General features: G+C 35.5%; 2 protein-coding genes across 3 annotated transcripts in view; both read right to left on the bottom strand.

The window, feature by feature from the left end:
* Nucleotides 1–16,820, bottom strand: part of LOC130053141 (collectin-12-like) — a 36,615-nt gene extending 19,795 nt beyond the window's left edge. Inside the window, exons 1-3 of one of the 2 annotated variants that reach the window (XM_056159802.1) lie at nt 16,620–16,820; nt 5,435–5,750; nt 830–909 (exon numbers count right to left, since the gene is read on the bottom strand). In XM_056159802.1, the coding sequence (XP_056015777.1) occupies nt 830–909; nt 5,435–5,750 (396 nt within the window). In that variant the 5' untranslated portion in view covers nt 16,620–16,820. Of the gene's footprint in view, nt 1–829; nt 916–5,434; nt 5,751–16,619 lie in introns of both variants that reach the window. The other variant, XM_056159801.1, reaches the window with a different exon arrangement.
* Nucleotides 15,332–17,458, bottom strand: LOC130052858 (collectin-12-like). The gene is made up of 3 exons (XM_056158988.1): nt 17,330–17,458; nt 16,620–16,707; nt 15,332–15,555 (listed from the first exon to the last, which is right to left on the bottom strand). The coding sequence occupies exons 1-3, from the start codon at nt 17,456–17,458 to the stop codon at nt 15,332–15,334; spliced, it is 441 nt and encodes a 146-aa protein (XP_056014963.1).
* Nucleotides 17,459–18,210: the final 752 nt, after the last annotated feature.

Raw genomic sequence — 18,210 nt, 5'->3', positions numbered from 1 at the left:
CAGTATCGAAGCAAAATATGGAATGATCTCGTCATGGGATGATTTAATGTGAGAATTCCCAGCTGTTGAAATAAAAGTTCAACACTTCTCAAGATTCATACATGCAATGTGTTCTCCAGGAAAAGGCGCTCATTACTACGTGTAAAACTATCAAAGGCCAGAATATTGGAAATGTAAATTGTGTTGGAGATCCGATAATCTTTTGACACTCATAACAGTACAAGAATTGGTCCGCAATTTCTCTAAATTCCCTTTGTCTAGACACACGTGTAATATATGCATCTGATATGAAAGGGTTCCATATGTGTGTACAAATATGGTTGCTTTTAGTTTTTATGTCTTTTTTTAGAAATGACAGAATTCTACAATCGAAAGAGGTACGACATTAATTGAGTTGCATTTTTAAAATATTAAGTCGGTTGTTTTATGTAACATGGTCCCGGGATTATCAAGTGTTATGTGAGAAAATTAATGGCAACTTTCAAATACAAACCATTAACTGAATGTTGATTTTTCTCCTTTAATTCAATTCCAAACTTCATACGCTTTGATTTTTGATAGGTGCGTATTTATTTTTAATTTCACGGGAACAGGTATTTTTAAAGTCAAGATCCATGTGTTCATTTAATTTAAAGTCTGAATTCACCTATATTTTAATCTAAAGTCTGAATCCGTCTGTATATTTAATTCCAAGTCGGGATCCATGTGTATCTTTAGTTTTAACAACCATTTCTATGACACGGATGATTCCGTATAAAATATAGTAGGAAACATAAAAATAATAAAAGCATAAAGCTGAATATTGTTCATAGAGGAAAAGGATATTTACCTTGGCGTCTGTCCAGTTGACTTTCTTTTCACCTAGGTAATAGCAATGATCCTGGTACTTTATCCAACTGGCTGCACAACCTGAAGCTTTCATCATCATAAATTAAAATATATATATATATATCTATCCATCTATCTATCTATCTATCATCTATCTATCTACTGAAACTGTTTTTATTTGATTTAACGCCTAAATTTACACAAAATATTCAATGACGTTGTTCATGTATAATATAAAAAGCTTTACAAGAATAAACAATACATCATATACACGCAAACACTCTCTACATATCCTAAACTAAAAACGTGTACATTAAAACTGTCTAAACAAATGTGTTTTCAATTTGGCTTTAAAAGTGCGTAAAGATTTGGACTGTCTTATTTCAGCCGGTAAACTGTTTCACCGTCTCGGACCAATGGTTCCGAAACTTCTATCACTGACAGTTTTACGCCTGTTAAAAAGGAACAATGTAGCAACTCTCAGAAGATTGAGCAGAGCGCAACTTTTCATATGGTACCTGTTTCGTTAAAAGTTCTGTTAAATACAATGGCACTTCGCCCACATGACACTTATACATGAAGGTCAATAATTTAAATGATATTCTAGAATCGATAGGTAACCAATGTAGGTCAATGAGAGCATCCCTAGAGCTTTAAAATTGCTTACGATTTGATACCAGTTTCGCACCCATGTTTTGGATTTTTTGCATTTTAAATATTTCAGTATGTGCTATGCCGTATAAAATCACATTACAAAAGTCCAAATGAGAAATTACTAAAGATAAAACCAAACTTTCTGTAGCTTCCTTTGTCAAATATTTGCGAATACTTTTAATCCTAAGATAATTGATCATAGCTATTCGGCATTTCCTTTTTATATGTTCCTTAAAATTGAGAGTTTCATCCAAATATGCATCTAAGTATCTTATATAACGTTCTGGTTCAATTTCATCACCATTAAAGTTAATAAATTTTGTGCTACATTTATTCAGTTGCCTCCTGCTGCCAAATAAAATGACTTCAGTCTTTGATGTGTTCATTTTCAGTTTATCTGCATTTATCCAATCGTTAATGTTTTCAGCAAATTTTTAAAGTTCTCGAATGGCTTTAGTTTCGTTGTAAATGGAGGTAGGGTTAAACCGTTTATTTGCAGTATGATCATCCGCAAATCCATGGACTGAAATTGTCGGAGGAATAACTTCGAACAATGTACCCGCATACGTAAGGTACAACCTAAGGAGCTCCCCTGCAGAACACCACACTGTAACTGACGCAGTGATGGAGACGTAGAATTAATGCACACTCGGCAAATGCACGGCCGTACGTATGAATCGACCCAAGTCAAAGCCGATTCAGTAACACCGTATTGTTTTTGAGCACATCAATAAATATTTGATGATCCACTGTATCAAATGCGGCGCTGAGATCGATCGCTATGAGAGCCATAACTTCCCGTTTCTTCATTGCATCTAACAAGTCACTCACGAGACTCAACAGAGCGGATTCGCAAGAATGAAAACGGCGATATGCAGACTGGTTTTTTTGGAAGGAGTTCATGGTCGTTAACCTGCTGGTTTAATCTGTAGAGCGCGGCTTTTCCAATATGTTTTAACAGAAACGGCAAATTACTAACTGGTCTATAGTTCGTGTATTCCAGTTCAAGACCCACCTTCTTTTACAAAGGTCTAACGATAGCTTGTTTCCATTTTGATGGGAAAACACCCTGCCTCTGCGATAAATTCACAAGTTTAGTTATAGGTGGTAACAATTCCTGTAAATGCCATTTTAGAACACTGGTTGGTAAAATGTCCGATTCGCATGATTTCTTATGTATTTCACCAATCAGTTTCGTTATTTCGTCATCCGATAGTTCCCGAAAAGATTCGAGTGGTGGCACATCTTTAGTAAGAGGTTCAAAGTTACTGAAATCTTGTAATGACTGCCTAATTTTGTCAATTTTGTTTATGAAATAATCTGCGAATTTCTCTGCGAGCACGCTATCGCTGTTTTAATTGGGCATAGGGTTGTCGGACTTAGGACCAGTAAGTTCAGCAACTAATTGATGCAGTTTTTTCGAATCTCCTTTGCTGTTTGGGACTTTTTCACTGAGGGTTTTATTTTCATCACGATAAAGTTCATAATTGTATGTGTTCCGCACTGTTTTCATTGCTTCGTACTGATTAGGTTGTTTGTATTTTCTCCAGACCCCCTCTGCTTTGCGAGAAACGTGTTTCAGATGGAGTATATTTTCGGTGAACCACGGTTTAGGTTCTCAGGTGATATTTGTTTTTTTCGTTTATACATGTAGGAGCGTGCTTATCTAAGATTGAACCAAATATCATTTCAAAATGCTCTACAAATCAATTCACATCTTCACATTCGATCGAGATTTCATTTAAATGTTGCCCAAACGCTGACGTGTCGATATCTTTAAAAATTCTCCGAGAAATCGTTTTATTTTTTATGCTTTCCTTTTTAACTTTTGTAATGATTTTGACAACACAATGATCTGAGATAAATATACCCGGTTGACAAGATCGTATTTCTATACCACTGATTACTTCCGTGATGACCAGGTCAAGGGTGCTCTAAACCGATTGCGAAAAGTGAAACCTTAAAATCTGAAATTACAGCGATTTCTTCATGTATATACAGATTAAAATCACCCAGAATCAATAAATTTGAGTAGTTTGGTATAATTTCCTCCATGAACAGATAGAATTATATTACAAATTGCGCCGGCGTCGACATGGATGGGGGTCTATAAATTCCGACTATGTTTAATGTTATGTTCTTGAAAATTAGTTTCCATATACCATATTCAAAACAACGATTCACACCAAATTTCATCTTGCGCATATTCACACCAGTTCGACATGTTATTACGATACCGCCACCGATTCTGATTTGTCGATTTGCTACGCTGATTTTGTAACCGTTTTGATTTAAATCACATGTTTCAGATAAATGCTACTTCTCATCGGAATATAATGTTTCAGTACAAAGTGCAAAGTCCACCTTTTCCTCTCTTAACAACTGACCGATGATAACGTCCTTATTCACCAAAGATCGGCAATTGAGCGTAATTGCGCGTACCTTCTCTTTAACATTGTTCAATGTATTACATATGTTTGGATACGGAATATTGCTTAAGTTTACACCTTTTTTACCCTTGTCTTTACGGTATCTAGGGCGACCAGAACGTTTACTTCTGTATCTCAAAATTCCAAATCGTTTTAACCTGACTAAAAGATCTTTGTCAGGTAAAGTTAATTGCCTTTGCACTGAGCGAAGACTCACCAGTTCTTCTGCTCTTCAATATAGACATATATATCTATATATCTATCTATATATCTATCTATCTATCTATCTATTAAACTAACTATACATCTTATTATATGTCTGTATATCTATATCTACAATATATCTATCTATCTACATCTCCCGCTATGTAACACCGCTTTGGAATAATGTATATCCGCTATACGTGGCGATCCGGGTTAGAATAGGTCCTAAGTACCCTCTTGCTTGTCGTAAGAGGCGACTAAATGGGGCGGTCCTTCGGATGAGACCGCAAAAAACGAGGCTCCGTGTCATAGCAGATGTGGCACGATAAAGATCCCTCTCTGCTCAATGGCCATAAGCGCCGAGCGTGGACCTGAATTTTGCAGCCCTTCACCGGCAGTGGTGACGTCCCCATATGAGTGAAATATTCTCGATCGGGACGTAAAACAATATTCAATCAATCAATCAATCATTCAGATTTTCATTAAACATTTTCATCTGGATTGTCTGGATAATACAATGATCTATGTATAACAAGTTTATTCCATGCAAATTCCGAGGATTTTTGCCACAATAGAATAAACCACGGTTAGCTAGTCTTTGTATTTGAAATTAACAGACGTCTTTGAATTTTTGCAAAAAGTGTTAGAATAGTCAATGGGTCGGCACGATATAAGATATAGTCAAAGATCATGAGTATCTTGCACCAACCCATTATATTTCACGCTTTTCACTTCTGTTATCTTCAAATACCTGGATTGCTGATTCCACCATTGTTGTTCAATTGTGACGAAAACCCTTCGAATTTGCATGGAATATACAAGTTATACACGGGTCATTGTTATAGACATATATCATAGGGACCCGATATTTTTTTTATTTACGAAAAAAGCGCTACTAAATGACGACGCAAGGCCAAACTGTAGATTGTTAGCCATGAGCAAACCCCATCCAATTATACTGTCAGGATGTTAAACGTCGGTGTTAAATTGAATTAGTTCACAAAAGAATTGGCTGTCTCGTCTTCAAACATATTTTCTCGGGAACAGGTTCGTGAACACTCTAACCGCTGTTCATATGACCGATTCTCACCAAACATTACCTTTGTACAATTCTTAAATGTTTAGATGATCTAGCAGTAGATTAAAATTTAATTCACATTTTAATCTGAACTTTATATAAATAAGCTCCATAGATCTTTGATTATCAATTGATCTTGTAATTTGAGTAATGATTCTGTACTTTTTCCTCACGTAATAAATTTAAAATAAAATTGAATAGTTATAAAACGTTTAAGTTTGAAATATTCCGTGTGTATTACCTTTTCGAAAACGTCGTAGTCCGTGGTCATCTGGGAGGAATACTGTCGAACTCGAGTGGTCTCCTCTTGGAGACATTCTCAGTTGTAGAATGCATTGCCTGCTGTCCCTATTGTAAAGATACCCTAGGCAACACGGCTGCTCTGTACACAAAGCTGCACACTGAGGGAGGCTGAAACTTCCCGGGGAGAGGAGTGTTTGTGATGAATTCAGTCCTTCATTACTGTTAGACTGGGAGAAGAGTACATGATTGTACTCACAAGTCACAGGCAAAGAAAGGCAAAGCATAATATACCACCACTCCAACGAATGATCCATCTAATAAAAAATCAAAATATACAACCAGGTCATCAACATCCAGCAGCAATTTATATTCAAAGATTGTTTTAAATGAGGGATACACAGTGATATCGAAGTGACATCAATTGACTGTATAGAAAGTCTTGCATTCAGCGTTAACAATTCATCTCATGGACCCAAGTCAGCTTCGATACAAATAGATTCAGAAATGTATAGTACTTATCTGAAAATCAATTAAAAGGAAAGGCAACCCTAACCACAATGTTGCTTTATTGAATAAAGTATTACTTATTGATGTTGTAAATGCCAGTTTTTAACAATAAAGATCCTTGCTTAACGACTAAATCAATATTAATCTGTCATATATTTTAAATTACCCACCGCTAAATAAAAATCGGCCATTGAAGTTTAATTTATGACACCACACTGTCGGTTGCTGTTTATTTCATCAGCAACACTGTAAACATGACAAGTCGCGAACACTTCAGTTTGGAGCTGTAGAGATTTGAGCCCGTTCTTTCGCAAGAAGAAATTAAGAAAAGAAGACGTTCAGTCGAGTCGCAGACTTGACAGACGGTACATGTTTCTTCATAAATGCAATTGTCTCGAACCTCAATTTGTCATTACACAAATGATGGATCCACAGTTTATATATTTGTTTTCTTTTCAAATGACTTGATTGGGTCAGTAATTTTATTGAAAAAAGCTCACTTACCCCCCCCCCCCCCCTTGCATTAGTGTAATTAATTGCTTGACAGGAAGGCATTAACCTATTTATTCCTAAAATCTACCACATGTACATCTTTGATGATCTTAAAATCTCATCAAAACCGGAACAGACGGTGTCACGGCAAAATTATTGACTTTTGTGGTTTATAATTCAAAAGAAACCACATCATAGCAGCATCTATAGATAGCAGGGATTTCAATGTTTTATTATATGATCACTGTTCGTTATCTTCACCTTGCATGATTAATCCTATCATTCATCATGTTAAAAATATTTTGGGCTGCCTTCCCCTTTAAATATGTTATTGATAAGCACTATGATTGTACAGGCATCTTGCAGTCAGAATAAACCACGCCTCCTAAATTAGACTTTAGCTTCATTGTACATAATACGTTGAGTAATGCTCAATCTAAAAAACCCACCTTAAACCAGTATATAAAACATGTTTTACTATATATTTCGCTATGATATGCACTTATCATATGAACGGTGAAGTTATCAAATGATTGGTCAAACACGTCCCCTGGATATACCAGAGGGGAATCAGGTGTCAGTCTAAGCATCCCATTTTGATCGGTCACACCTGCCGTGGTTCCTAAACGTAGAACATTAGAGGTTTTTTTAAAGTAAGATAATTTTCACTTCTCTGGCCGTGTTGGTTCGAAAAGATTTTAAAGAATTACCCTATATACTCCTACATGCATGTACACTTCGATGCCCCGTTGTGGCCCCCTCCTACCTTACATTTGAATTTTTACTATATCAGGAAGCTTTCATAAAATGTAAACTTTGCTGGCCCAGTGATTCTTGAGAAAATTTGTTAAAGAATTTTTATATATATTTCCCATGCAAAAGTTTCATCCTGCATTGTGGTCCCACCCTTCCCCGGGGTCATGATTTTAATGGTCTCAAATCTGCAATATACCAGGAAGTTTTAATGTATCAACCTTTTCTGGCTCAGTGGTTCTTCAGAAACTTTTTAAATGACCCCAACTCTATTTTTGGATTTCTGTGATTATTTCCCTTTTGAATGGACAACACGCTAAATATAGGTCAAACATTTTCCCCGAATTTTGTTTATTATGGATAATTGCTCTGAAATTTAGTCACAAGTTTTTTCCCGGAGGAATACAAATTCGGTTTGCATTTTAGCTGAACTGGTACATTTACCGTGACCTACTTTATCAACTTAGAACTAAAATTAGGCATACATTTGTTTATGTTATAATTATTAGACAGTTGTATTGATTTACTATGTTTTAATCTTAAGATGAAGAAATAAATTGCGATTCAAAGCATTTCAAGTCGTTCTGAAAGGTGGTTAATTGTTTCGAAGTAGTAAATTATTCATTGTCCCTGGATGTTCCAAACGATCAATTGGTCGCACTTAAAATTCACATTCATCAAACGTCATATTGTTCAAATTTCGACATTAAGTATGCTATAAAATTTCTTATGGATCCTCAGAACGGTCTAACAATCGGCATGAAACACGTCAGACAGCATCCTCAGAACGTTTGTGTAGAACCTCTGAATTGTTAATGGATTCCAATAAAACTATGCATGACTTCATTTGAAGTATTATTACTGTTGAACAGGGACGGAACTTAAATGACAAAATGTCTCTTTACCATTAAAAATTAACCGGAGTTTCCTGCCTTGGCAGTCTCATGATACCACGGACGTGATAACAGAAATTACGCAGACAATGTACCTGTCTTTATTCTTTAATCTCTATTTCAGCAAAATATTGATCTTTTTATTATCATAGGAGAAACTTCAAACTTATTCTGCCACAACATATGCCAGGAGTGGTGCAAATTAAATATACATTCGGAAAAAATATAAAGAACGTTTAGAAATTTGAAATCAAAACCCTTTCTCAAATGAACAAGATCAAAACGTATAATTTTTAAACACTTTACACCACCATTCCTCATAAAAAACTACAGACTAGCATTGTTGACATCACAAACAGTTGCTTCATCAGCAAAAAGAGAAAAAAGAAATATTAATATAAACATTAAGTTCCCATATTTATGTAGCAATATTACATTATCACCTACATATGGGGTTTATATTTTTCAACTGTTTTGATAGGTAAGAGCTTGTTCTGCGTATGGTCAGTTTTTAAATCGAGGTAGGCTACTCGCAAACAAGTTAATGGTGCAGAGGTTTCGAAAGTCTCCTTTAAAGTCAGTATTCCACAAATTCTATGGTCGTTATAACAATCTAGTTTCCCAATATAGCGTATCAGTGGGTCAAATGCTGTCTGACGTGTATCATACCGATTGTTAGACCATTCTTGGCAGACCGATTTTGACTAAGGATAACTCCGTTTACCTCATCAAGATACTATATTATAGAACTTACGACGGATGGATCCGGTCAACCGGGAATGCTTACTCCTCCTAGATACCTGATCCCACCCCTGGTGTGTCCAGGGGTCCGTGTTTGCGCAATTCTCTGTTTTGTATTGCTTATAGGAGTATTGATATTGATCACTGTTCGTTATTTTCACCTTTCATCAAATGGCATACATCAAAGGTAAGATATCTTTTGATATTGTCAATGGAATAATGTGAAGAGCATTCTTCTATTTCTAAACCTTCAAAAAGTTTTTCACTCCATATATTTTTTATTTAAGACATTCGTAAAATTAAATTTCGGTCCTCGGTCTTTCAATGGATAAAAAGTCTTTCGAAGAAAAATAATGGGTGGATCTCAAAAACACCCTAAAAAAGAAAAGGAATCAGAAGCGCATTCCAATTTCAACAATACTGTTCTCTTTGTTGTATAAATAACGTCACTAAAAATCAAGTCCTCTGTAATTATGAAAAAGATTAGGGCACAGAAATACAATCTTGAGAGCATGCAGAATTGCAAATTATATATCATTGACATTACTAGATATAAAATCATGGAAAACGTTAAAAGTTCATTCACTAACTGTAGTTAAACTCAATATACTCTAAGAATTGGTATGAAACACGTCAGACAGCATTTAAGGTAGCTCACTACATTAAAGCTGATACTCTGTATGACATTACGTCACAAGATGGTGATTTTAAAGCTTGGTGAACTTATTTGTATCGATCGATTTCTTTGTCTATCATCGTAGTTCGGTGTTTAAAGCATTAGGCTGGTGAATCTCAGATCTCGAATTCAAATCCCCCAGAGTCTTTTTGTCATATACGGTGAAATACTTTTTTTGAAAATCATGTTTTTATCAAAATTGTATATTTTTTGGCCTTTTTGGCATATATACTTATTGTATGCAAGGTGAAGATAACGAACAGTGATCAATCTCATAACTCCTACAAGCAATACAAAATAAATAGTTGGGCAAACACGGACCTCTGGACACACAAGAGGTGGGATCAGGTGCCTTGGAGGAGTAAGCATCCCCTGTTGACCGGTCACACCCACCGTGAGCCCTATATCCTGATCAGGTAAACGGAGTTATCTGCAGTCAAATCAGTGTGCCAAGAACGGCTTAACAATCGGTATGAAACACGTCAGACAGCATTTGACCCAAGGCGATGTTGTATTGATGAACTAGATCGGTATAACGACCATAGAATTTGTGAAATGCTGACTTCAATCGAGACTGTTGAAATCTCTGTACCATCAACTTGTTTGTCAGTAGCTTACCTCGATTTAAAAACTGACTATACCCAGAAGAAGCTCTTGCATATCGAATCAGTTGAGATATATAAACACCATATGCAGGTGATAATGGAGTATTGCCACATAAATGTGGGAAGTTGAGGATGGAGAAACTGAAATCATCCCGTTTGTCATACAGTTGAGTTGTCAGTTTGCCGTTAATATCTACTACTTTTAATAAAATATCTAAGTATGAAGCAGAAGTGGACGACTCTGTGGTGTCCTTTATTTCGAGCTCACAGGGATATATCAAATCGACATATGAGTGAAAGCTATCATTGTTAATAGACAAAACGTCATCGATATATCTAAAAGTCGAATTGAAGTTCACAGCGAGAGATTTTTTCTTCTCACGTAGAAGTTTTTGAATAAATTCTGCTTCATATGAATATAAAAACAGGTCAGCTAACAAAGGAGCACAATTCGTGCCCATGGGAATCCCAACAGACTGTTGGAAGACCTGATCACCAAAGACCACGAAGATATTGTCAATGAGGAACTCTAGCATATTTTCTACTTCAACTTCAGAGTACTTGTATATCATCATATCTTTAATATGTAAATCAATAGAATTATTTTTCAAAATTATAAAAATCAGACAAATTTAGGGGGAAAAAACTTCCAAAACAATGTGATTGTGAAATAAAATGATGGGAACATAATGATTTAGGGTGATTAAGCTCAAAACAATATTTGGTAGTCCGTACCATTGTTGATTTCGGATATGGTAAACAGTGTCGACAACGAAAAAATAATATGAATGCCACAAGAACACGATTGAACATTTTTTTCCTTTGATTTCTATAATTTTGAAGAAATAAAATCTATTTTCATCCCGACCCGACCATTGTACAAACTTTCTACCATCGTCAGTAGACACGCTTACAACGAAACCATTTTCTCATTCAGTACAACAGTGTATCATTTTTGTTAACAATGAAGATTATTGATACTTGTCGTTTTTTCGTGGTGTGTGCTATTTGTTTACGTAATATATGTATCTTGATAAAGAGGTGGGTTGCATCGAAAATTTGAGTTTTAAATAAACAACAGTGTTCTTCACCACCAGGGGGAGCGGGTGTTGTCCTCAGATAGAGTTGATGTTCTATCGACATGGGGAGCGGGTTATGTATCCTCATACTGATTTAATGTTATTAATTGCCATGGGGAAACGGTTGTTGCATTTTTAGACAGATATGATGTTCTATAGACAAGGGGAACTGATAATGTATCTTCAAATAGAATTGGTGTTTTATCGTCAGGGTGAGCAGGTGATTCATCCTCAACCAGAGTTGATGTTCTATTGCCAGGGGAGCGGGTGTTGCATCCTCAGACAGAGTTGATGTTCTATTGCCAGGGGAGCGGGTCAGGTATCCTCAGAGATTTAATGTTCTATCGCCAGGGGATGAGGTAATTCATCCTCAGACAGATTTGGTGTCCTTCAAGGCCAGGGGAAGAGGGTAGTGTAGCTTCAGATAGATTCGGTGTTCTTCCTCGCCAGAGGTGGGTGTTGCATCCTCACACAAATTTGATGTTCTTCATCACTAGTGTCTAAGGGTTCTGTGAAGACTTGAAAAAGGTAGTTTGTTCCATTGAGTAGGATATTAGGAGTTAATAAAACTGAACGTGATTTGGAAAGAATTTATGTTTTCAAGAAAAAAAATTAGAGCCTGTTGAGTAGAAGTTGGATTATCAGATGAGGAATTACAGCCAAGTTCTAAAATACACGGGTAAGTTAAGGAATCCCTTATATAATATCACAGTGCACTTTATGCCTTTACTTCTCTGAATTACCAATAAATGACGTCATAATGGAAAATGACGTCAAGTCACTGCAAACTTGAGCTGTTATGACGGGGAGAGTGTCAAAAACTTTAGACCTTATTTCAAACTGCCTATAAGATGTCAGAACACTATAGCAAAATTCACGTGTCTGAATTGTATTTTAATATCTTGTATGTCCGAATATTTTTAAATAGTTTGTTTGAAATTCAGCGTGTTTTCGCTGCTTTCTAAAAATATAATTTTGAATTGTACTCTGTTTTATACCACTGATAAGAGGTATAATTTTACTATGTGTTTATAAAAGAGTCTAGCACAGGTAATTTATGAGGATTCATTTGAGATCTATTACGGAAATCGTAAGAGGAGTTTGTTCTTTATCCGAATTTTGCTTGGTTAAATGTTTGATGGCTTTGTTTGAATACAGATTACCATCAAATGTGTTGGTAAGTGTGTCCGTAAGTTGAACTCTTCATGAAATACGTGTATTTTGTACGCAAGTTATTCTGCCATTTTAACCAAGCACATTTCGGGTACACAAGGATACGGTGAGTTCATTTATCAAACAAAAAGTTTAAAATGATTGTTAAATGAGCTGCGCTGAAGCGATTTATGTGAAACACTTCAAACAATTATAAATGACCGTCACGTGATCAACGAAGTCATGTGATATCATAACAGATATGGTAATATATAGCCGAAAGAATCTTCTATATAAATTGTCTGTACTTAAGTATATAAATTACAAATGAAAACCAAAAACCGACCTCGCAATCCAATGTATGTTTTGAACGCATTTCAAACTCCGGGAAGCCTTAACATAGCTGCGTACAGTTAAAGTAATGAGTCACACAAACAATGACAATGTTGTGACAAGCTTTGCCAGCTGAAACAAGTACATATTCATCACATATCCAGTCTGATTTAATAAGAACATTTATTGACATGACAAGTAATGATACATTATTCAATGGTCTACTATAGAAATGAGCTCAGGAAACTATAGGACCGGTAAAACCAATTCTTTGGCATTGTATTTCAGAATTAAGAAATATAAGCTTCCTATTACCACGTAACTATTTTTATTTGCTTTAAACCCCGCCCAGGACCTAGGTCTAAAACCATCAACCACTGTGCACTGGTCCGGAATTCTGCCTGTGCTATGTAGGGAAATTGACCATCAAGAATACAGGTTTATTTGGATTGTTTTACGCTTCCTTCTATTTTACTTTCTAAGACGTTGTTCATAAACGTCGACGTCATGACGCTATTTGCATATTGTTGTGAACAACAACGCTATGTTTAACTAACGCTTACAAGATATAAGATATAAGGAGAAATGAGTTTGTTCTGACAATATTGTGGATATCTTATGTATTTAATTTGATCAAATTTGTAGACAAGGCCGATTTTGCTCCTTAACGTACCTAGCTCTTTAAACTTCTAAAACAGGCGGTGATGGCAGTTTAAAAAAAATTGTCATCGTGACAACGCCTCACTTGACGCTGAACTTCGAAATTTAAGGTATCGTGAATACCTAGATGTTGGCGAAGACGCGCCATTGCTTATTCTTGAATATCACATTGTCACATTCAAACTACGAAATAATCAATATATCTACGAAGTCCAGTGACTGCTTCGAGTTTTCAATGAGATATCCACTAAGCTTCAGTCACTGGTTCGAATCTTCAGGGAGGAAAACGAACAAATATCAAAGAAATACGCGACGTTTCTGATATTTTCTCTATAACTATTTTTCAACTCCTTAATATGAAGAGTTCTTCTATGATTTCCCTAATAGGTTTAATTTTATATTGTAGTAAAATGACCATACTATCTTTACTATACTTTCATGTAAAATACTCGATTGACATATATATGAATCCTATAAGCAATACAAAATAGATAGTTGGGTAAAAGACGGACTCCTGGGTATACCAGAGGTGAGATCAGGTGCCTAGGAGGAGTAAACCTCCCCTGTCGACCCGTCATACCCACCGTGAGCCCCATATCCTGATCAGTTAGACGGAGTTATTCGTAACGAAAATTAGTGTGTCAAGAATGGCATAACAATCGGTCTGAAACACTTCAGACAGCATTTGACCTAATGATAGGCTGTCGTGACGAACTAGATGTTGATAACGACCATAGAATGTGCAAAATGCTGACTTCAATCGAGACTATTGAAACCCCTGTATCATAGACGTGTTTATCGGTAGCTTGCCTCGATTCATAAACTGACCATACGCAGGAACAAATTTGTGCATATGGAGTCATTTGAGAGATATAAACACCATATACAGGTGATAATGGAATATTGCTACATAAATATGGGAAGTTGACGACAGATAAGCTTTAACCATCCCGTGTGTTATACAGTTGAGTTGTCCGTTTGGCATTAATGTCTACTTTCAATAAAATATTAAAGTTTGAAGCAGAAGTGGACGACTTTGTGGGTCTTTTATTTCGAGTTCACAGGGATATATCGACTCGACATATGAATGAAAGTTATCATTGTCAATAGAGAAAACATGGTCGATATAGCTAAATCTGATTGGTCGAGAAACATTTGAAAAAAATGAAATTGTTACCTTCTGAGAAGAGAACGCACATTTTTTAGTTTGATGGTATCTAGCAACAGATAACAGTACTTGACAAAAGGTGATATCATAAAAATTATCACATGCGTCAAATTTATGCGCGTACGTTTCGCCGTAAGTAGATTATTATACGAGGTCGTTTGAACTTTTGTTCGATAAGCATGACAGAGATTGATCAAATGTCAACAGACGTAAGTCTTTCTGCTTTATTGTTTAAATATCATTCATTATAATAAAACAGATATTTCATGTAGTTGAGGGTAACATTGACAAATTTCATCGCTCGAAAAATCATTGTCATTGAAACAATGGTTTTCTTGGGGTGAAAATTGTTAATGTCATCCTAGACTACATGCACTATTTATATAATTTTAAATATGTACAAAACGAAAAGAATTGCGAGTAAGGTCAACAGGTTGACAATGGTTTTCTCCGGGTGAAATTTTTCAATGTTACCCTAGACTACATACACTATTTATATAATGTCAAACTGGATAGCCCAGTGGTTAGATATGTAAAGGTCCCGGTTTTGATACTGGGTAGTTGTAAGGATTTTTCTCTACTTCTTTGCTACAGTTATGTAACTTACTATGATACATAAGACCTAACTTTACATTTGTACTTGCAATCAGGAGGAACTTGCAACATATGCTAACCTTAAAATATACACTGTAATATATTTCATTCTTGTATTGACGAGATAAAATGCAAGTAAATTGTGCGTGAAGTATCACAAAAAATCATATATCATTGAGAAACATCGAGTTTGTCCATAACCGTTTCATAGTAAAGTGTTTCTGGAGAATTAGAGTATAATTCTACAGTCCATAGGGCATTTCACAAATAAATGAATTAAGGTAAGAGCAAGGTCGATCATTCCACTTGCCATTTCTAAGTAGGTCGATACAGTCTTTCTCCTCTGCTTGTGCAGGATAACCTACACTCGGTTCACCAGTGTTCCAAGCGGTGAAGGTTATGGTCACGTTGGAGTAGCTCCATCGATATTGATCTTCAATATCATGATCATTTCCTCCTGTCCAGGCTGTACAAACGTGATAAACGTATGAAGGACAAGTGTCTAAAATAGATATAAACGATAATGGCCTTCAATTGGTAAAGGGGTGGAGTGTATACCCGTGTTTACTAATACTCGAACGTTATATTTATATGGTAATAAATTAAACTGATATCATATTTCCCAAAATAACAAATTAGACGTTCCAAGTCAGTTGAATTAACTTGCCATTAACAGAGAATGAAAAGGATGACGAAAGCGAACAGTGGTCTATTTCCTATCTCAATCATACAGAGAACACCAAATATAGAAAAAAAGCAGATATAATAGCTCTAGATCAGGTGCCTTGGGGAGTATAACATCTACCGTCATTAAATGGTCCAACAATCGGTATGAAACATGCCAGACAATATTTGACCTTATGATGGGTTGTATTGACACACTGGATTATTATAACAACCATAAAATTTGCGAAATGTTGACTTTAAAGGAGACTCTTAATACCCCCGCACCGCTAACTTGTTTTTGCAATAGCCTCCTTCGATTTAAAAAAACTGACCATACGCAGAAAAAGCTCTTGCATATCGAATCAGTCGAGAAATATAAACAACATATGCAGGTGATAATGGAATATTGCAACATGAATATGCTCTGTTGACGATCAAATTTTACTCATATATACAATGTTCCAGGAAAGTGTATTAGATTAAGAGGTTTTGCTATATTTAAGGGCTCAAACAATATGTTAGTAGAGGTTTGGTTTCAGTTTGAATCAACAGTGTACATTGGTTTAAGTAGATGTGTTCGTATTACCATGTATACGCGAGATCCACTCAAAGTCCCTAATTGCGATGCAAAACGTTCTTCAAATTAAAGTTCATTTACTACAAATATCTGCCTCCCCAAATTGTTACTCACTCTGAGATATAATTGATTCAACGTAAGATAAAGATTTGATAGAGGTAATAAATGAATCAAAAATAGAATCCGAGTTATCAACTACAGCTCGCTAAAACAGACAACATCCGAGCTATAAATTACAGTTCTCTAACAATAGACAGAATCCGAGCTATGCATTACAGTTCACTTACTGTTTAATAGAAATGTGGAGGCAAGGAAATCTGATTCTTCCTTATCTCCGATCTCCACCAGATGAGAACATCTCTTCTCACACTCCAGCTGTAACATGTTTTGTTAAATATCAGTTCTATATAAAAATAAACAAACTACATATAAATACCAGAACAGTTCCTTGGAGGATTCCGCAATCTCTGCTGAATGGTAACACCAGCCGTGAGTCATATGTTTTATCTCGCGGTCTCCTGTTTTTCGATAAAATGTACACACTGATTTTGATTGCGTAAACTACATTAAGAATGGAAGATACCAAGTACAAATCTTCCAAATCCCATCAATAAAGTATTGAAGATACAATGATTTTAGAATGTTTCACTTAAAGTAAAATGAAAGTGAAGTTTCAGAAGGAAACACATGATTGCAGGAAATGTATACCTAAAAAATAATTTTGATAAGCGGATGTTGATTTAAGTTCATTTCACTCCTCTAATGAATTGAAATCGAAAGTGACAAGTTTTGAAATGATTTGATGATCAACAAATACACTTCCAACAAGGGTAGACATATTGTAAAAAATTTCTTTTACAACTGCTCTCTACATAATATATATATATATATATATATATATATATATATATATATATATATATAAACAGCTTAGAAAGTTTACTTTTGTTTAAATTAATTTTCCTGGACCGCACACCAGAATTTTCTGCATGCCTACCAAAGTTTGTGTGACTCTTCCATAACGTATGGCATACAAAAACAGGACATTCGTATTTTCCGACAGTTTCTTCAATAACTGGTCTAGAAGAAGAATCTGTTCTTCCTCTGGATCCCAATTTCCAACCATTATATGCAAAAAAGAGCCCTTATGGCGGCGAATTTTTCTTCAGAGTAGTTGAACATTGTGCCATGTGTCGATGGGAAAATTACGCTTATGAATTTTCAACTGATTGTAAATAAGATTTCATTAATGTACGATGTATATAATTAATATGTGTAGCATAAAATTGATGCCCGTGTAAAATGTATTCAGCAATCCATGATAATTATTATCAATCATACCAATTCCTAAGCATAACCTACTATATTATAATATAGTTTGTGTAAGTGTATGAAAAATTTACTACTATTATTGTTTGGCTATCTCTACATGAAAAAAAAACCGTTTCCCTATCGAGCAGGTTTACGCAGTAAGCATCAAATGATTGCACGGACGCCTCGATCGCCAAATTAAGGATTATCTTCCTCATGCATAGCTCTTATCCTTGGACGAATTTGGCTTCACTTTTTTTGGCACGCTGTTTTTGGCTATATTTAGCTCTAAAACTCCATAGTTATCTCGGATTTCAAACATTTCGGTTGAGCATCACTGAAGAGACATTATTTGTCGAAATGCGCATCTGGTGCATCAAAATTGGTACCGTATAAGTTTTACATAGATAAGGTATACGCAAAGACTAGTAACCAAATGTCCATCAATGTCTAGCATCCAATCTGAAGCTTAATTTCTACTGATTGACATGGGTTCACATAGCAGGTAAATTTGAAGTTGGTGCTTATTTTCTCGGTCTTTAACTGAAAGAATCATTAATACGATAT

This window comes from Ostrea edulis, chromosome 3, assembly GCF_947568905.1.
Source record: "Ostrea edulis chromosome 3, xbOstEdul1.1, whole genome shotgun sequence".
Classification (NCBI taxonomy): Eukaryota; Metazoa; Mollusca; class Bivalvia; order Ostreida; family Ostreidae; genus Ostrea; species Ostrea edulis.
This window is presented reverse-complemented; position numbering and strand designations above follow the sequence as displayed.